This window comes from Chaetomium globosum, genomic scaffold (assembly GCF_000143365.1).
Source record: "Chaetomium globosum CBS 148.51 scaffold_4 genomic scaffold, whole genome shotgun sequence".
Lineage (NCBI taxonomy): Eukaryota > Fungi > Ascomycota > Sordariomycetes > Sordariales > Chaetomiaceae > Chaetomium > Chaetomium globosum.
In genome coordinates, this window is record NT_165979.1 from 3,891,101 (window position 1) to 3,910,771 (window position 19,671).

General features: G+C 56.0%; 7 protein-coding genes across 7 annotated transcripts in view; 4 read left to right on the forward strand and 3 right to left on the reverse strand.

Annotated features, from left to right (window-relative positions):
• Nucleotides 1-144: 144 nt before the first annotated feature.
• CHGG_04978 (uncharacterized protein) lies at nucleotides 145-2,456 on the reverse strand (the record flags this gene model as incomplete). Its single annotated transcript, XM_001224191.1, has 7 exons — nucleotides 145-383; nucleotides 461-1,146; nucleotides 1,200-1,805; nucleotides 1,863-2,087; nucleotides 2,157-2,257; nucleotides 2,309-2,328; nucleotides 2,387-2,456. 7 exons carry the CDS (start codon nucleotides 2,454-2,456, stop codon nucleotides 145-147), a joined length of 1,947 nt encoding a protein of 648 aa, XP_001224192.1.
• A 1,334-nt stretch (nucleotides 2,457-3,790) lies between these two features.
• Nucleotides 3,791-7,115, forward strand: CHGG_04979 (uncharacterized protein; the record flags this gene model as incomplete). Its single annotated transcript, XM_001224192.1, has 4 exons — nucleotides 3,791-3,967; nucleotides 4,040-4,571; nucleotides 4,639-5,374; nucleotides 5,450-7,115. The coding sequence occupies 4 exons, from the start codon at nucleotides 3,791-3,793 to the stop codon at nucleotides 7,113-7,115; spliced, it is 3,111 nt and encodes a 1,036-aa protein (XP_001224193.1).
• A 595-nt stretch (nucleotides 7,116-7,710) lies between these two features.
• On the reverse strand, nucleotides 7,711-10,259 carry CHGG_04980 (uncharacterized protein; the record flags this gene model as incomplete). The annotated part of the gene is made up of 2 exons (XM_001224193.1): nucleotides 7,711-9,907; nucleotides 10,066-10,259. The coding sequence occupies 2 exons, from the start codon at nucleotides 10,257-10,259 to the stop codon at nucleotides 7,711-7,713; spliced, it is 2,391 nt and encodes a 796-aa protein (XP_001224194.1).
• A 1,182-nt stretch (nucleotides 10,260-11,441) lies between these two features.
• Nucleotides 11,442-13,109, forward strand: CHGG_04981 (uncharacterized protein; the record flags this gene model as incomplete). The annotated part of the gene is made up of 7 exons (XM_001224194.1): nucleotides 11,442-11,499; nucleotides 11,763-11,771; nucleotides 11,833-11,860; nucleotides 11,912-12,129; nucleotides 12,202-12,569; nucleotides 12,662-12,873; nucleotides 12,929-13,109. The coding sequence occupies 7 exons, from the start codon at nucleotides 11,442-11,444 to the stop codon at nucleotides 13,107-13,109; spliced, it is 1,074 nt and encodes a 357-aa protein (XP_001224195.1).
• A 291-nt stretch (nucleotides 13,110-13,400) lies between these two features.
• Nucleotides 13,401-14,704, reverse strand: CHGG_04982 (uncharacterized protein; the record flags this gene model as incomplete). The annotated part of the gene is made up of 2 exons (XM_001224195.1): nucleotides 13,401-14,178; nucleotides 14,304-14,704. The coding sequence occupies 2 exons, from the start codon at nucleotides 14,702-14,704 to the stop codon at nucleotides 13,401-13,403; spliced, it is 1,179 nt and encodes a 392-aa protein (XP_001224196.1).
• A 633-nt stretch (nucleotides 14,705-15,337) lies between these two features.
• On the forward strand, nucleotides 15,338-15,832 carry CHGG_04983 (uncharacterized protein; the record flags this gene model as incomplete). Its single annotated transcript, XM_001224196.1, has 2 exons — nucleotides 15,338-15,640; nucleotides 15,698-15,832. 2 exons carry the CDS (start codon nucleotides 15,338-15,340, stop codon nucleotides 15,830-15,832), a joined length of 438 nt encoding a protein of 145 aa, XP_001224197.1.
• A 2,267-nt stretch (nucleotides 15,833-18,099) lies between these two features.
• The window catches only part of CHGG_04984 (uncharacterized protein), a gene marked incomplete at both ends in the record, with an annotated part of 1,773 nt that continues 201 nt past the window's right edge, over nucleotides 18,100-19,671 (forward strand). Inside the window, 3 exons of the mRNA XM_001224197.1 lie at nucleotides 18,100-18,460; nucleotides 18,769-18,870; nucleotides 18,935-19,666. Coding sequence (XP_001224198.1) covers nucleotides 18,100-18,460; nucleotides 18,769-18,870; nucleotides 18,935-19,666 — 1,195 coding nt within the window. The remainder of the gene's footprint in view (nucleotides 18,461-18,768; nucleotides 18,871-18,934; nucleotides 19,667-19,671) is intronic.

Below are 19,671 nucleotides of genomic sequence, written 5' to 3' on the forward strand. Positions count from 1 at the left end.
GAAAGAGCAGGAAATCGAGCGAGTTGTATTCACTGGTACCCGAGTTCTCCGAAGCTCTCTGTCAATCTCCACCGCCAAAAAGCAAACAGGAGCTAGGGCCCGGAATGTTGCTTCTGTTCCATGCTCGTTCCCACCCGACCCGACTTATCGCATGGCGGAACTGAGCCGCTCTCGAAAGATGGCGCCAGCTTTTCTTCCATATCCCCGATCCCCACTCAGCCCTAAATCTTCATCCCAGTTCATGTTTCGGTCGCGGTGTTTGTTGCACGTGCGCAGACGAAGAGGATCCTTCGGGGCCGGAACCGAGCACGCTAAGCTCCCGGCACCGGCTGCCACTGGCCCGTCGGCGCTGCGTTTCTCATTGCTCGTCTCGTCGTGAGATTCTTCCACACCTCAGCTGATATCATCTCAAATTGCTCCATCCACGACAAGGCGCTTTCCCACCTCTCGCCATACAGACCCAAGGTAAGCTTTATTTTTTCCAAGCATCGCAGACTGCGATCCAAGTCATCACCGGTGCCCCTGTCGAGTCTCACTGGGCGTGGTGGAGGTTGTCTCCCCGGCGCTGGCGGGGGCATGGGTATGGACGATCCCGACAGAATCAAATCGCCAATCTCATGCAAAACCGCGACGAACTGCGATCCCATGAAAAATACCCTGAGAGCATCATGGTACGTGTAAACGGCACCATTATCCGCCAGCTTTGCGATGTCATATATCCTGTCAATATACGAGATGACGTGGTCAAAGATCAGGAGCCTTCCATAAGCCGAGACTTGAGCCCCCCTGGCGCTGGAAGCGATACAGTAAACATAGCTGTAGCGCAACTCCAATTCAAGCATCTCGCGAATGGCGGCTGGCATGTCGGGTGGAAGCCTCTCAGACCATTCCCACATCTCACGGTACTTCTGCCAGATGAAAGAGGTTATGTCTGGTAGGCGTTCGGTTGGGTTGCCTTGGTAAAGCGTCTGATACCAATCGGACTGCAATTGGCGTAGCCTGAAAAGCGGAATAGAGGCATCCGGGGATCGCTTGGCCGTGGTGCTGCCGGAGAGGGTGGTACTTGTCTGAATTGGCGAGGGAAGAGCCACACACACGGCCTCGTCGTAAAAGGAGAATGCACGAGCGTGAACCATGCTTATTGCCCTGTACGCCGCTGTTAGTGACATATCCGCCAAACATGCACGACGACTACCAACCTATCCAGAGCGTAAGTGCAGTAGAAAGTCCTGCGGCGTTCATTTAGGGCATCTTGACCCATTTGCTGGATGTGAGGGGGATCCTGATGTAAGCCTTGGTCGACCACGGCACGGCAGGTGAAGCCGATCGGATGCCAGCTGTCAAAATGAGTAGGATCGAGCATCGAGTACTGCGTAAGGAGCAGCAGAGATTGGACTTGGGTCCCGTACCCCGGCCGTAGTGCCCTATCGGCGTGTGGCAGCGCACGGCCGACGAACTCGACGGCGTTTTGGTAGTGCTCGTCCCGCCGGCTCCGGCTTTGCGCCGCAGAACTAATGGCGAGGACCATCCAGAACAACCAGGATTCTGAGCTCCTAATGTGACGTGGGTGTTCCTGGTAGAGGTCGCTGACGAGAGCATGTAGTAGAGTGCCGGGGAACGCTGGATAAAGAGGCAGGACACTGGTCTCGTAGAATTGAACAAGAGTCCGCACAGTTGGCTCCGCCGGCAAATTTGTTGTCTTAGGTTCCGGGACTGGCTCGTTGGTCGATGCTGCCAGAACCAGGCGGGCAAAGGTCATGTTCGACTCAGACGGCTCGAAGTCGCGAGTGGTGGTATTCACAGCTCTGGGACAGATTTGGTTAATCTTGACTGATGCAAAATCTACCCCAGGTAAAACTCACAAATAGCCAAAGTCTGACACTAGGGTGTTGATGTCTGCATCTTCCTGGGTCCGCGCGGCTTTCCTGTGGATGGCGGCCCGAATGAACGCCATGGAGTCTTTCCGGTTCGGGTCACCAGCGGGGGGTTCATCAGGACCATTCAATGCTACTGAAGCTTTCATGGAGCGAGCATAAACTAGCCTCCGCTCCAGCTTCTCTATCCTAAGCTCCAACGCCGCGACATAGCTAGACAGTCAGGCACGGGTTAATCGCGAGGACCACCATTGATTTGCCGCGGGAACACCCCCTACGTACCTCCTTTCCTTTCCACGAGCAAACTGATCATTGGCCGCGGTGCATTCCTTCTCACGGCCAGCTTTTTCACACGCCGTACACGCCGGAAGCTTGTTATCGCACTGGTCGAGCGGTCAGCCAGGGGTCCACGTCAGCAAGCCCGTTTAGCCCACCTTGACTTTGGCAGAACGGCCTAAAGCGGATGAGTTGTTAGCCCGAGCAAGATGGTCACTTGGAAGGTTTGTACTGACATCTCGAACATGCAGACACCGGCCGAGAAACCTTGAGGAGGGGACTGTCCGCCAAGCTTGACCGGAGCATGTCGACGGCAGCTCCACCAAGGGGAAGCTACAATTTTCCTCCCTTGACAAAAGACCGAAGTTTTCTCAAACACAATCGGGCACGCAATAGACAGAATTTGGCGCTGCAGTAGGCGAGGTTGCGCAATGCCAACAATTGTTCTTGTTTTGGTATTTCCTGACCGCACTGGTGGAGCCTCAAGCTGGGGATTCTGTGACAATACTCGGACGAACGCGAGTCGATGACTTCGGGAAGTCTGATCTCAACAGATCTATTTTTTTAGTAAAACATACGCAGAAAGTTTGAAGGAGAAAATCAGTCACGTTGCCTGTGCTCCTGCCCTTGAGATGATTGGGATCGGCTTGGGACATAGGCGGAAGGCGGCATGCTTCTCGAACGCCTTCCGTGACCGAAGTGGGTTGGACGAGAGGGTGGTCCGTGCGTCATGTGACCTCCGAGGGGTGAGAGCATCGGTGTGGGAGCGTAGGTTCTTGGTTTGTGAATTGTGAAGTTCATTCTAGGAATTCGATAGATTACCTCAACACTGTAGCTTTAAAAGCAGCCTTTTGAGTATATGACACCGTTATTACTGATATTAACCCTTGGTTGATGAGTTCGGAGTTACCTAGTGGGGCAAGAGCCATTGTGAGCAAGTGAGGGAAGTGGGGTTCGAAGGCGCAAGGTTGAAACGGGACTCGATCAACCCCACTGCGCAGTGATCCAATGAACCCCGCATCCATTGGGGGTTTCGAGTCCTCGTCTCTCGAATCCAAACAATGTCTGATCTTCCGATAATGATCGCCAACTAGTAAAGACGGTGAGAGTTTTTGGATCAAGTGATAGACGACCATCTTGCTTTTTACTTTATCTCCATACCTGTACTTTCCGCCCGAAAAGAACCATTCTGAGCTCCCAGTAGACACTTCAGGTATCCAAGCCGGCAAGGGTCCAACTGTGGGAACGGCAGCTGGGTAACGAATCAGGGATAGCGCTCGAGGCTGTCGAGTGCGTGCCGTGCCCTGTGAAACTGCCCTCACCTAACTTCGACATGTTGCTTGCTGGGTCCATTTCTTTCCACCCTCAATGCTTCGATGGAGACTTCGTCCGACCTCATATCAGACGACATGGACCCGAACCCGTGAACTTTTCAGATGATTTGGGCAAGAAGACATCAAGTGCCCACACGCAACCACCAATAATATCCTATTTCGCAACTTCCCCGACGTCGTACTCTTTGGGCTTCAACAACAGCTTAGGTCCCGTATCTAATCAATTTCCGCTGCCCCGATCCTGTGCCACCACCAACGATTCGGGGCTTTGGCTCCCTGGGAAGAACTGGATTAGTGGCAGCGCCAATGGACCCTGCTGCCGTCTTCCATCAATCTCTGGGCTCAGTACTCCCGCCCCAGCACTTCTTCCCGGGCCGAGTCCCCGTGCCCTCGCCGTATTCGTGGGACAGTCCGGAGCAGGGCACGCAGGACGCACCACACCGCGTCGCCCATACTCTAACAGCATGCCATAGATGCCGCAAGGTAAGCCGACACCCCCTTTCCATTGCATATCGGTCTTCTAGTCTGTATCTTCTGACCACCCTCGCTACCCAGAGGAAGACGAGATGCGACCCCGCCCTGCCACGATGCCTCCCCTGCGAACGGGCAGGGTCGACGTGCGAGTACTACGACATCACCAAGGGCATTAAAATCAACCGCTCCCATGTCGTCAACCTCCAAAAGCGAGTGCGCCAACTCGAGGCCGAGCTTGCCCAATACACGGATCAGGAGAACGATGAATCACACAACTATGACGACATGGTCTTCCCAGGTGGTATTGTCCGCCTTAATGAGACGGACGAAACCCCGCGCTATCTCGGGCCGAGCAGCGGCACAGCCATGACCCGCCTGTTGATGGAGGAGGCAAAGAGATATGCCGAGTCGCGAAGGATAGCCAACCTGATTCCCGCGGTGCTTGCGAGACGGGCCGAACAAAGAGACCGCATGCAGAGCGTCGTCATGGGGACCAGCATCAGCGGTCCTTCTGACAGAACGAAGAGCTATCCTGCTCATAGCATCATCCCCGCCTCCGGCTTGCCAAGCAGAGAGATCGTCGAGGGCCTAGTTCGGGCTTTCAATGACAGAAGTAGGCTTTCCACAGCACCCTTTGCGAACGTGCGGCGATATTCTAGGTGCTAACCAGAGGACATTAGTCCAAGTATTCACGCCTATTCTTCACGAGAAGGTGTTTGAGGAAGACGTGAATGCTGTGTTTGCCGGCGATGCAGACCCGTACAAGCACTTTGTCGTGAACATGGTGGTAGCTATCAGTTTGCAAAAAGTGGGCAAGTACGCCGGCCTTCCTGATAGCTACTATCTCAACGCAATGCGCCGCTTTGAGGACGTCGTCCGTCCCCAGGATTTGAAGACGCTCCAGTGTCTGGTTCTCATCGGGCAATATTCTCTCATGACGCCAACTAGGACCGCCACATATTATGTGACTGGGCTCGCAACCAGAATATGCCAACAGATTGGTCTCGGTGACGAGGGCACCATTGGCGTGGGCGTGTCAGATCAACGAACCCTAGACATGAGACGGAGAGTGAGCTGGACCGTCACCGCACAAGAGTTGGGGTTGGCCAACGTTATGGGTAGGCCTAACGGCTTCGCCAAGGCTGATGATTTTATGAACGTCAAGTTCTTCGAGCCGATTGTGGACGAGGACATCACCCCAGAAGGAATCCGCTCCGGCAGACCTTGCGAAAGGAAGGTGATAGCCATCCACTTTTACAAAATGAGGCTTCTCCAGGCGGAGATTCGCCGTGTGCTTTACGAGAAGAAACGTCCCCAACCTTCTCAGGAGGTCCAACCTTGGTTCGTGCAAATCGAGCAACGGCTCAAAGAGTGGCTCGATGCCTGCCCCGCGAATCCGGCTTGGTGTAAGCCTTGGTAAGCCCATCTAACCCCCTATGCTTCGAGCCTTCAGCTGACGTTTGATGACAGGCTTGATGGATGCTATCACAGCATGATCATATCTCTCTACCGGCCTTCTCCACAAGTGCCTAAGCCGAGCGCCAACGCAGCCGCGAGATGTTTTGAGGGTGCACGCTCCATCATCAAGTTGACATATTGCCAAATCGAAGAAGGCACAGTAGATATCTCTTGGGAGTCTTTGCTGACCGTCTACGCCTCATTGAATGCGCTTCTTTGGTCCATCTCATACCTCGATGTACGCGAACAGCACAGCCGGGAGGATGTCCAGGACCTTGCGGCGACCGCTTTGGAGGCAATCAAAATCTTCTCTGACCGATGGCCCGGGTCTTCGTCCGCAGTCCAGCTATACACTGTGATCGCCGATGCTTGCCTCCAAAGCTACGACGTAGGTGAAGAGACCCCTTCGCCACCGCCGGGCAGTCAGCTCGGAACGCCAGTCTCTATGGCCGGTCCTAAGTCTCCCGAGTCGGATACCTCCAGGGACACCCCGACTCGCCAAACACAACCGCAATCAGCCACATCGCTCTTCAACACCTCATCCCCGTTCGGATACGTGTTCGATGCCGCCAATAACCCGCTGGGTACGCAATATGGTTTTGAGAGCAAGTCATCTCCCTTCCAGCACCAACCCAACCAGCCCAGCTTCCGTTCCAATTCGATTTTCATGAGCCCATCAACGGACTCGAACGGTCGCAGGTTATCGAACCTCGCGCCCGATTCAAACGAAGCTTCTGCGCCTAGCCGCATGGGAACCACGCCACCGCCGCTTTTAGCAATACCCAAGCCAGAGCCTGTGCCATCCGTTAGCACGCCCTCGATTACCTCGCTACCTTCACCCCCCGAGTCCCTGCCCCCCACGTCTGCCCAACCAGGCATACATCCCTCCCCGAGGTTGGCAAGAGAAACAACCCCCATGCAGACGCCAACTCTTCATACCACCACTCCAGTTCCGATGCCTCACCATCCCCCGGCACCAATAATCCACGTGAAACAGGAGTCTGTGGAATTGTTCCATCCAGGCCAGTTCCAGCAGCACCAACCACAAGGACATCAACAACACCAACAACAACGACCACACCCGCTCATGTCTGCAAATGCCGGCCCACGCCGGCCGCCACCCCCGTTCGTCACTCCACCGTCACAACCACAACACCTTCCACAACAACAACAACCTCAACAACATCATCAGCAACCTCAACAACGGCCGCCACCGTCCCACGCACCGGCAGACTGGTACAACCCTCTCCCCCAGTTCATCCCACCCCACATGTTTGCGAGCGGCACGGGCGGGAACCCCTCCCTGTGGAACGGCACCGCCAATCCGTTCACGAGCAATTTCGGACCGAACGTGATGGAAGTGCCCTACGGGGGTCCGCGCCACGGGGTGCCCAACAACGACAGCTTGCAACACACGACAAACTGGAACATGGGCGGTTTCGGAGCCGGACCGCAGCAGGACGGAGGCGGCAGCATGTTTGCTCCCGGACCGGGTCTCGCCCCAGGGCCCGGGCCTAGTAGTCACGGCGCTGGCATGGCGGACGAGTATTACGACTCGTTTATGAATGGTCGCCATGGGAGCCTGAGTCATGAGCAGCAGTTGGAGCTGATGGATGTGTTGGAGACGGAGGGGATGAGTGATATTGACAGTTTCTTGAACTTGGGAATGGGGGGCCAGGGTGGGGTGCATTGGGGTTGAGTTGGGTTGGATTGGTAGGGAAGGAAGGGAACTACCTATATAACACTCCTTCTTCTTCGGTTCTGAATCTGGAAGAGGGCCGTTTTGGAAAGGACTTGGATTGGTATAGATGCTTCAGGGTTGAGGACGACTTGAGTTGGTACTTTCTTCTTTTTTTATTGTTGTCGCTTGTCTGTTCCAGATGATTCCCCCCGCCTCTTCGAAGCCATGTTTTAGCCATATAGCTATGCAACTAGGTGATCAGATCGGATGATTCCATTGTTGAGCTTCCAGATCCCTGCGTGTGGGGTCAAGACCCGTGCCTCGTTCTTCAGCTATTGCCTAGGTAGCGGGTACAAACGATTCACCAAATATTATCCACGAGTGACATCAACTGCGGCGGGATATTACACAGACGTCATGAAAGGTTTGCCGCAGGAATGGACGTGTGCGCGCCAACGGACTCATGGCCAAAAATATAGTGTCAGTGATATTCGCTCGCCGTGCTCTCATGATGATGATAGGCAAACTATATACAACGCTACCACAAACGATCTCGCAAATACAGACAAACATATACCGCAATATATATGACACATCTTAAGACATACATGCACTAGGTAGCCATCACCACACCACCACCACCGCCGCTATCCACGACTGTCGTCTTTTTAACAGGCTTCTTCCTCCGCTTTCTAGTCCCGTCGCCCCCGCCAGGCGTCGTGTTAGGCGGCGGTGCATGGGTCACCCAGCGGGCGATAGCGCCGGCGCGCTGGCTAGAGAGCGGGTGAAAGTCCTTGTCGTCGGCAACGGGCGGCGGCATTGCACCGCGGCGGCTGGTGGCTGACATCGCCCCCGACCCCGGCGCTGGTGGTGGTGGTCCGGTGGAGGTTGCGGCGTCAATGGCGGCTGTAGGGTTGGTAAGCGGGCTCTCTAGATGGCCTTTCAACCACTGGGCGTCGAGAGCGAGGGCGGCGTTGTGGACGCGGTAGTCGCGCTCGGCGCGCATTTGGCGGGCGCGGATGGCGAGACGGAGAGCGGCGTCGTCTGATCGGCGGTCGTCGTCGATGGGGTTTGGTGGAAAGCCTTGGGCTTGCTCACCGGTGGTGGCGAGCGTTGTTGAGGGGTCAGAAGTGATGTCTAGGGTGTCGTTTCTTGCAGTTGGGAGGGGTGATTGAAGCGGCGACGGGGATATGGGGACGGGGGTGGAGCCGTTTCCGGTGGATTGGAAGAGTGGGAGGGGCGCTGGTGCGCAGAGGTCCTCCCATGATCCGGCCAGGTTGATCCAGTTGTTGCCTGCTCGTAATACTTCGATCCAGTCGGCTCGGGTGGGGCACCGGCTGGATTGGAACACGGGGTAGCCGTCGGCGAGGCGGGCAAGGCGGGCTACCATGTTGGCGTGGCGAAGTAGCTCTTTGGCTGATGTCTGGAGCAGACAGTGGCACAGCAGAAGAGCGTGAAGGGCGTCGGCGAGAAGAGGGTGGCACGTCAGCGTCTCCGTCGTGGTTTGTACCGGGCCAGCGGGTGGTGGCCCACGGGCCGCTGTGACCATCTGCGTGCTAGGATAAGGAGGGAGGCCAGCGGGTTGCGAGGATGTGAAGAGGTCCGATAACGCATAGACACGGTGAGGCATGGCCACGGCTTCACCTTCTCTAGCCTGAGGCAAGCGTGGCCCAGATGGATGGCTGTGGGACCGTGGTGCCTTGGTGCCATTGACGGCAGAGTTAACCCTCCGAGTGAAATCCTCGGCGTGCTCGATAGGCAGGTCTGGCGAATAGTCGAAGTGAGAAAGATAGGCCGTGTAGTCGCGCAATGCCCGCTTTGCGTTTTGCCTCACCAGCTTCCTAGCTTCCTCCATTCTCCTCTGTGTTTCTTCTCCCGCTGGCATGGGTTGGGGCTTTCCCCCAGTACCCTCGGCCTGGGCACCGCCTAGAGAATGGCTTTCGGCTGTTGCCAAGTCCTCACCGAGAGCGGCGGGAATGTAGCGACAGGCAATGACCAAGTAAATGCCGGCCCTCTGAAAAATTAACTGCATCTCGAGACTGCTTGGCTGGTCTTGCCCCTTCAAAATGGCATCCTCCTGCCTTCGATTGGCCCCATACGACTGGTTTTCCGGTAGTTGAGCCGATTTCCGCGACGCATGCGAAGGCCCGTACAATCGATGGAGTTTGAGGGCTTCGGTCAAGTCGTCGGCTGCGCCCTGATCATCCCCCTTGAGAACGCGCACCATGGCTCGAGTCCTCAGTGGCGCTGGGTCGGACGGCTTCACGGCAGCAACCTCGTTGAGCGGCGTCATGCTGGTGCACTCGACCAGCTGGCGGCTTGGTATCTTCTCGTGAAAGAAGTGGACATATTTGGCGGCCGGGTCCTGGGGGTTGCGCTGGAGCACCAGGCATGCCACCTCCTCAAGAGTGGAAGCGCCCTGCATTGTGGCAACGCTACTAGCGATCTCATCCAGGCAGTATGCTTCCATCAGCTTCTGAGTCGCCTGCTCCCTCATCCTGTGTTTCCTCTCGGGACTGAGCTTCGTTTGTGGTGGCGGACGGTGGCCAAAGCCGAAACCTAGCATGGATGCGGGATGAGAAGCGCTGTTAAGGCCCCGCTGCCCGATGGTGGCCACGCCGCTGGCAGCACGCACGGCGAGATCGGTGGCCTCGTCAACCAGCCGCCTGATCTTGACGAGATCGAAGAAGACGGACGGGTCGATGGGCCGCGGTCTTGGGGCATTGTAGTTTACATTCGCGATGGTCTCGAGAACCTCGGGGGGTAGCTGGAGCCATGGTCCGTGGAAGGACGATATGTATCGCCAATGTCTGCGGCATCCAGGTTAGTAATCTGTTGCCAGCACTGAAAGGGGGCAAGAACAGCAAATCCAGCGTGAGCAAGAAGCGGCACCGATGCAGGAGGAAGTGGGATACACGACCAATGGCAGGGGTAGTGAAGCAACGGGGTAGGCAGGAAGGGAGCGCACTTATTCCTACAGATTACAAGCACCTGCGGCAGCTGTGGTGGGGGGCCAACCTTGGGCTTCGAAAGCTGCTTGGTGGCGGCCAGTGACTGCGATGGCGACGGCAACGGCGACAATGATGGTAGCGCTGGAGAGGACAAGGGGTCTTTATGATGCTCATCATCTTCAACGAGCTCGGTCCTATTCTTGCCGGGCATTTCCGGCAGTTCGAGATAGAGTCGGCCGAGATATGGCGCGATTGGCGGGTCGTGGCGGCGCAGCCTAGGGTGAGCAATTGGCAGCAAGTAATTTCGCAGGGCCCGAATTTCTGGATGCCGAGGGCGAAATGGATGGATGGTCGGTCCAGTCAAGTCAGCGACAATGGCATTTGCGACAAGCGGCTCCGAGCAAGCTTGTGCCGGACAAAGAGAAACACGGTCGGCCGAGGCGAGAGGGAACCACAACACCAAACCGCATTCACTTGATCGTGTTCGTCATCATACCGAGTACAGCTTGTATGTACCACTTGTGAGGGCATTCGGGCGGAAGAACGTCACGTGCCGAGCTGTGGACATTTGGAATTAAGAACGATAGAAGCATGCAATTCAGCGCCATTTTGAGATGGAAGATGAGGGGATTCCCAGAATTTCGGGGGTTCTTCGGTGACGGCGGCAGCCATGGGTTGGTCATGAAAACAGAGAGGCTGTTGCGTGAATTGACAATGACAACAGGTGCCAACCCAATCTGCAGGCAACCAAATGCACGGTAACAACCCTAACCCGGGCACTTCCAACACCAACCACGCCATCACCAACAGCCCTGGGCAGCCCAAGGCTCGGCAACTCGTACATTTGCATTGAACATCTGCCCATATTTATTTTACACGGGCGATGTATACAAAGTAGGTTCAATGCGACTCTCCTCAAACCTACCAACACCCGATTAAATGGCAAGAAGAAGAAAAGCTGTGTATTTTTAACTTGTGGGAAAGGTGATTGGCCAGATCCATGTGCTTGGGCGCTTCCAGGACCAATTGCCGCCGGACCCCATCTCTACGCGCCCGGCCCAGACCATCACCGGCATGCCCAGCGTCCGTATTTAGTGCCGTGCTACCGGTGTGCCGTGTGACCCGTGGCGGTGGTAAATCATGCCGGGATGCCTTCTCCGTTCTCCCCAAAGATATGGACTTCGTCCTAAATTGATAATCTTTTATCTTGCTCCCTCGAAAGCCATTCATTACTAAATACACTTGTTGTGTTGGTGGGTGTTGTTGAAAATCGGGCATATACCACCCTCGCAAACACTGGCTAACAGTTTCATTTTTGATATCTTCACAAGTGACGAGACAGTTTGTCAAATTCAGCCCGTTGGCGGACTTCAAGCAGCCTCATTTATTCAACATGTTGTTAAACGGGCGAAATTCGAACCCTCGATGGAGGTTACAATGGCTGGTCCTATGTAAGTGGCGCCTTGAGTCCTACTGAAACCTCATCGCTTACACTAAGAAGGCATAACTCTCCAACTTCAACTCGTGGGGGCACAGAAAGGTGTCGCGACGCTCTTCGTCCCTGACACAGACACCATCGTGTCCTTTAACCTACCCCCTGACTCCGATGATATCAATTTTCATGTTATCACGCCGGACTGGTATCAGTACACGGCCATCGGGTTCGGGACGTCCATGGCAGATGGGTTGATGTTGATCATGTACCCGTCCGCAGACCACAAGGGTAAGCCCACCGGGATCCAGTCTCCTTCACAGCTTATGGGCCTAACGCCGGATTATCGCAGGCGTGACAGTCAGTCCGCGCAGAACAACGTAAGTACACCCCTTCTTCATCAACTTCCACTCATCTCACATCATTGCTAGGGGCAACACGGAGCCGGTCCACTCACCCGACACCAAACTCACCATCCACGAAACCACCATCAACGACAACTTCGACATGATCGTCAACGCCACCTGCCACGGCTGCCAGTCCTTCACCAAAACCGACTCGGCCGCGCCCATGATGTTCGCCGTCGGCCCAGGCCTGGACCTCAGCTCCGATGACCTAGACGCGCGGATACGACGACATTCCGCCTACGGTACGCCCCCTCCCCTCCCTTCTCTACCTCCCCACCAACCAACCCACCTAACCCCTCTCCCCCCCCCCACAGGCCGCTTCACAATCAACCTCCTCCGCGCCACCCTCCCCGGCGGCATCCCGCCCTCCGCCTCCACCCCCAACCCCAACACCACCACCCCCGACGTCATCCTCTCCTTCACCAACAACGACGACACCACCACCACCACCAACCCCACAGCGACCTTCCGCCTCCACCAAAGCGGCGACGCCAAGGCCGCCACCGCCCACGGCATCCTGTACGCCATCGTGGCCCTGGCCGTCGCGCCCTTTGACTCGTTGGTTGCCGGGGCGTTGGGAAGCCGCTGGGCGTGGGTGCATGGGGTCACGGCGACGGTGTATGTCGCGTTTGTGGTGGGGGCGATGGTGCCTGGGGTGATTGTGGGGAGGGAGCATGTTGCGGTGAGTTGTATTGCTGGTTTTCTTCTTACTTTGTTTGGGGTTGGGTGGGGGTGGTGGTGGTAGGGGTTGACGATGGCTGACTTGTGTTGCAGACCCAGCAGTTCCGCACCGGCCACCAGATCCTGGGCTTGCTCACTGTTGTTGCGCTGACGCTCATGTTCTTCTGGGGTATTGCGCTGTCCTGGATCAAGCGCTCTGCTAAGAAGCGTGGTCAGGAGCCTCCCGAGAGCACGCGTATGTTGGGTGACATCCATAGGTGGGTGTGCAGGGTTATATGGGTGCTCTTGCTGGTCAATGTTGGGGTGTAAGTCTTAACGCCTTCGTGGGTGGCGGATGTGAGTTGGACTAACGTGGAATAGGGGCTTGAAACTGTCCGAGCAGAGGATGGTGTTGATCTTGGCTTACGTGGCGCTGGCAGTGGGTGTCATCATCGTCCTGGTGCCCATCTATTTCTGTCTGTGGAGGATCCAGAAGAAGAGAAAGGAAAAGGAGGAGGGGCTGGAGATGCCCACGATTTATGATCACCATGGCTTCAATTAGTAGGCCATGTGTGGCATGGTTGACTATAATTAGGCGCTGGGTTGATTTGAATTTAGGATACCTATCTGGGCTGGCTCCTGGCACGATATAATCAAAATCATTATGCATCTTTTGGCTGTACCTTGACAGAAAAGGCCGTATGATGGCCCTTGGAGAAACGGCTCGCGCTCAGCTAGCTCCAGAGTTGTCGTCACGGTTTCGTCTGTTATGTGGTGCCTCATTACTACCATCCTACCCCGTCTAGGTACCTTGATCCTTGATCTAAGGTGCAGAATGGTGACTAGAACCGCCTTAAGCCATGGACTGAGTGAACCTCTCCACAATGGCCTGGCGTTCACGCTGCATGCAGTCTAGGATATCCTCCTGGCTCATATCCAAGAGATTGTACACGTCAACTGGTGTCCTCTCCAGGGTCCTCACGGTGATGAACTCCCCTCCTGTTACCACCTCACCTGGCTTCTCGGTAACCATGCGCACGAATCCCGCCCAACTAGCAAAACACGCCTCGCTCTCCACACTCCCCTCAAGTACCTGAGAAAAGCAATGCGGCATCGCCTCGTACTGCTCCCAGACTACGCGCACGCCGTCCCTGGCGGCCTTTTGCGCAAACGCCTTGCACTCGTCCGCGAGCCTCTCCTCGCCGCAAACGATAAAGAGGGGCGGCGAGCCCGCCCACGAAGGGGCCGCGAGGGGGGACACAAGGGGGTGGCAGAGGGCGCTGCCTTCGCAAAGGAGGTCGGCGCGCGGGGGGTCGGACGGCCAGATGGTGCAGGGAGGGGATGATTGCGCAGGCGAGAAGGACGGTGGGGGAGGTAGTCCCACAGGGCCTGTAACTCGGAGCCGCCCTGCATGCAGCGTGTAAGGTCCATGGATGGTGAGCTCAGCGTGGTTCCGGCTGGTAGTGGCAGCGGTACCGTGGCGCCGTGGAATGTGACGGTAGGCGTTCCTCCGGCGGGCGCAGCCCGGTGGAGTTGGAGGAGCGTCTGTAGGAGGACGGAAGCCAGGTTTCCGCCGGCAGAGTCGCCACCCAGGATAATGCGCGATGCTGGAATGGGTTCGTGAAAGGATCCTGGGGGCGGGTAGAGCAGTGATAGGTACGCGACCAGGGCATCCAGCAGTGCAGCCGGGAATGGGCCTTGAGGGGCTAAGCGGTAGCGCGCCGAAAAGACAGTTCCCCCTGAGAGAGTTGCGTACTTTTGCATCAGAGGCCGCGTCGAGACTGGGTCCATGAGATAATACGATCCGCCGTGGAAGTAGAGCAGTGTCATGTCCGTCTTCCTGTCTCTCACCAGGTGCTCGTACTTCTCCCTCTCCGACAGTCCCGCCGGCTCGGGGGTGTTTGCCTTGACGCTAGCTCGATAACCGACCCACTCACCCTCCACAGCTTGCAGAGCCGGCATCGTATATTCTTCGCCGCCTTCCCCCAGATCCCTAATAGCCCTGGATACACCATTCTGGAGGGCGGCGTCCGGTGGCGCGGGGAAAGCAGCTTTGCTAACCCACAAAGCACCCTTTACACCGTGGTCAGTGAGGAACATGGCCTGCTGCTTGGTTATCGACCTGGGCGGGGTGTTGGTGATGAATTCGCGGGGCATTGTGACGGTGAGTTCAGTGCGGAGGGTCCATTTATGGCACGTTGGGCTGAGAGACAACGCATGGAATAGGACAGTTTTGAAGAGAACGGGGATCTTGCTGAGGACGAACCCGATCACAGCGATGGGAGAGTCCATAATGGTATTAGTAAAGTGACAATAGCCGGCCGGCCGTGGCCCGTTTGGTGTTGTGGAAAACAAAAGAGGACTCCGTACAGAAAGAAATAATTCCCAGGGTAAGAACATGAAGTCAGTCGGGGCTCGGACAATTGAGATTGCCGACATGACCTCCAATTGTGGCTCGGTTGGTGGGTGTCCTTGTGGCTGATCCCAGCTTTGCCAGAAGACTTTCGGTCATTTCTGGCTTGATTGAAGGCAGTCAGTTCTGAAAATGCATTGCGTATGAGCACGGCGGCCAGGGGCGACCATGTGGTCGAGTAGGGTCAGGGACTCAAGCATGGTCAGATATCTAGGTAGGCAGGCTCGAGGCAGGGTCGGCCGAGCGATGTCAAGCAGGGTCAACCAGACAGCCAACAGGGGCAGTAAGAATTACGCAGTCCTAACTACTTCTAATTACCATCTTCTACGGCTTTCAATACACAAACACTCAATGACGGGGTTGTTTGAAGTATAAATATGGCGAATGAAAAGACACATCAGATCCCCGGACCTGATCAGGGGTTGGGGTCAAATCCCGGACCCGACGATGGACAGCATGAGCAAGAGACTCCGCAACCTAGAAACAAAACAGATGAGACGCCTGGCGGTGATATCCCACCGACTGCAAGCGCCATTGAAGACACTGCAGCCCCGGATATCCAAGAGCCAACCAAACGGAGTGCTCTTCGACGAGCGTGGGAGTGGAAGCCCAAACCAGCTCGCTATGACCCCGAGAACCCTCCCAAGTTTACCATATGGCTGAACCTACTATTTGCGTTTGTGAGTGACCCCCCTCCTTAAGTAAGGTGGACAACTATTCACATTCAACCTATCTAGGCAGCCTGCTTCACCGTCGCCAACCTCTACTACAACCAAGCCATCCTCAACCGCATCGCCGAAACCTTCCACGTAACCTTCGAAAAAGCCTCCTCCGTCGCCACCTCATGCAAGCCGGTTACGCCAGCGGCCTGATCCTCATCTGCCCACTCGGCGACATCTTCCCCCGCCGACCCTTCATCCTCACCCTCGTAGCCCATCACCGCAACCCTCGTAAGCAAGCAACCCCCCCTGCCTCCGTCCCCCACCCAACCCAACAACCCACTCACCTAGGTACTTACCATACCAACCAGTGGCTCCTCCTCTGCCTGAACCCCCCCCTCCCCCTCTTCCAAACCCTCTCCTTCCTCACCGGCCTCACGACCGTCACCCCGCAGCTGATCCTCCCCCTCATCGGCGACCTGGCCCCGCCCCACCGCCGCGCCAGCTGCCTGGCCCTAGTCGTGTCGGGCCTGTCGCTGGGCGTGCTGGTCGCGCGCCTGCTGTCGGGCGTGCTGGCGGCGTATACGGGGGGGTGGAGAGGTGTGTATTGGTTTGGGCTGGGCGTGCAGTGGTTGGTGTGGGGCGGGCTGTGGTGGTGGTTGCCGGATTATCCGAGTAAGAACCCCCCGGGGACGCAAGGGACGCAAGGGACGCAAGGGGGGTGGGCGTGGTGGTGGTGGTTGTTGCGCGGGTATCCGGGCATGTTGCTGGGGATTGGGCGGTTGTTGGTTACCGAGCCGTTGTTGTTTCAGGTGGCGGTGGTGGCGTTTCTGTTGAGTGCCGTGTTTACGTCGTTTTGGACGACGCTGAGCTTTTTGTTGGCGAGTCCGCCGTTTGAGTATGGGAGTATGGTGATTGGGCTGTTTGGGTTGATTGGGATTGTGGTGATATTGGCGGCGCCTGTGTATAGCCGGTTGGTCATTGACAAGGTTGTGCCGCTGGCCTCGGCGATCCTGGGCTTGTCGGTTGAGCTGGTCGGTGTGGTGGTCGGGACGTTCACGGGGACGTTTCACGTTGCCGGGGCGGTGATACAAGCGGTTGCTATCGACCTTGGTGGGCAGTTCACGCAGATTAGGAACCGCGCGGCTGTCTATGACATCCAGCCCCTGGCCAGAAACAGAGTCAATACGGCTTACATGATAGCCGCCTTCTCGGGGCAGTTGACGGGCACGGCGGTTGGGAACAGACTGTACGCTCTGGGGGGGTGGGTGTATAGTGGTTGTTGCAGCCGTAATTCTTGGTTCACTACCTTCCCTGTTGGAAAACGCACTAGCTAACGTTATTGTTACAGTCGGATTCATATTCCTTGCCTTCATTGTGTGTCTCGCTCGAGGTCCAAGAGAGACCGGATGGGTCGGATGGTCGGGAGGATGGGCAATACGTCGGGATGATCGACCAGCTGAGGCCGGGGAATCTGATCCCGAGACCTCAGTTGGGTCAGTGGTGGTAGTAGAAGGGTGTGGTGAAGGGCATGGTCACAAGGACAAGTAGGCACTTGGTAAAATATTAGAACGCACGCAGTTTGCGCCAATAGCGAAAAGCCAACCCCATGTATCCATTAGAGAGAACAGCTCCAAAACGGCGTTTTACGATGTTTCATGTTAGCCATCACCGTTGTTTACATAGGTACCCCAAGCCACCACACCTCTTTAAACGGTTTCTTACAAACCTTGTCTACTGTTCTAATAATCTCGGCTTTGACCCTATACCTTAGTTTTCGCAAACCGCCGACTACGTCGATCCATTTGCACTAATAGCTCTCTGCTTGGCGACGTTCACGGATGTTGACGAGGTTGATGGTACTAAGCACGAAAAGCCCACGCGATGAGTTGGGGCTAGGCGCCGTCACCGCCTCGCTATTCAACAGTATTGAGTCCGCTTTCATTGATTTACCGAGCCAGAGGAAAAACCATCTGAAGTTACTCACAAATGTCATAGCGTAGTGCAACACCATCACCACCTCGGACGTTTTTAACCGTGGGGGGCCGACTTTGAATTCCACAACTTTTTCAAACATACCACTCGCGCACCAATTAATCGAAAGGGTTACGACTTTGGGGCGGTGTACCGGGGAAACTAGTAAAGTTCGTTTTCGAGTTCCGTTTCGTTTGGGGTTTCATGCATGTCTTGTAGTTCTTAGCTCCGCCAAGTTGAAACCCCTGGGGCCCCTCACCTCCCCTGCTCAGTCTGATACAGCTAGCTCACTGGGTTTTTTACTGGGAAGTCTTGATTTCATGATGTGGAGAAAAAACCACCTCACTGACGAGTCCTGTGGGCCACTCCCGTGAAGTTTCCCGCTTCAAGTCCACTTCTCGTCGTTGGCCGTCGGTGTTCAAAGGCAAGGTGTTGCCCACCAGGTGACCAGATATCTTACCAACACTGGCACTACCCCCAGACGGACGTGTCAGTAACTCCCAAATATGCAATCCACCACCATAAGGCGCCGTTCACGGCGTAGAAGATCAGGGTTTATTTCACCGCCAGTTCCTGCCAACAACGGGAACGGCGGTGTCCAGTCGCTTTCAGAAGATGATGATGAGGGTGATGATCGCCCGGGACTGGGCAAAGGAAGGGGCAAGGGGAAAGGAGACCCAGACAAATTCCCTCCCGAACCAATATCGACTTCTGAGGCTATCCCCCCAAGTTCATCTCTAATTCAACCGCCACCCACGACGTCGGATCTCCCCACTAGTAGCACCTCCTTAGAGATTCCTGAGTCGACGTCGCCTTCTTCAATATCAGCGCCGGCGCCACAGACTTCATCCCATATCGAAACTCAACGTGATACTCAGACCCCAGCTCCATCTACCTTGGAAACTAGCATCACGACAAGCGAAAGCACCATCAGTGCTGAAACCACCACGAGCATACAGACCACCACAAGCATAACCCCAACCACCAGCACAAGCCCGACCACCAGCATAATCCCAACCATCGGCACCAGCACACCTGCCAGCAGTATCACAATTCCAAGTATTTCTACAGGATCTTCTACGATACGCATCGAAAGCAGTTCGCAGTCATCGACAAACACAGGTACAAACCCCTTTAGTCCTTGAACTACGTGTTTAGCTGACTTTGCAACACAGCTGCGTATTCCACCACATCAAGTATCCCACCAATCCAAGCCTTGAACAACGAGCACAGTCTACGTCCTGGGCAAATAGCGGGGATAGTCGTTGGCCTCCTAGGTGCGTTTAGCCAGGCATCCGTGCCACGGACTTGGCAGCAGAGCTGATCTTTGTAATGTGACAGCTTTTGTTCTTCTCACCATCGTCTCGGTGTTATTTGTGCTTCGTAGCCGAAGAAGAAGAGCCAAGAAGTACTCGGGTCAGAAGGGCTTGCTCGATTCCACGCCAGCAACACCCCAACCAACACCTTACACCAAACACGAGACAGCAGAGCCGCCCACAGTGGAAGATCCCCAGCTATTTAACACCACCGCAAACAGCACCACCGAAAAAGTCATCCCACCCACAACCCGACTCTCCCAATGGCTCAACCAGCTCCGACACTCCCACATCCCCGGAACGGGAACGGGAACCGGAACCAGCAGAAAAAGCCTCCCACACATCACCATCGGCGCCACCAGCAGCACCCCCTCCGACACCGATGACTCCTCCTCCATCCTCTCCATCCCCACAACCTTCGTCACCCGCCAGGGCCGCGGCAGCAACACTAACAGCACCTTCCTCCCCACCACCCCCCTCCACCACCCGCGATACGTCACCCCCCCAGCCCCGCAACCACCACCACCACCACCACCTTCCCAACGACAAGGAGCAGAAAAACAGAACCTCCAACCACCCCCCTCACCACTAAGATCAAGCGGCCAGAGCAATCGGATGACCATCTTCGACAAACGGTGGCCCGCAAGGGAGGGGAGGATCCTCCCTCCTCCTCCTTTGACACCGACCTCGCCGTGGGAGTTTTTCTACAGCCTGCTCCCGTCCTTGCCCACGGCGACGCGACTCTCGGTGGCTGGGGGTGTG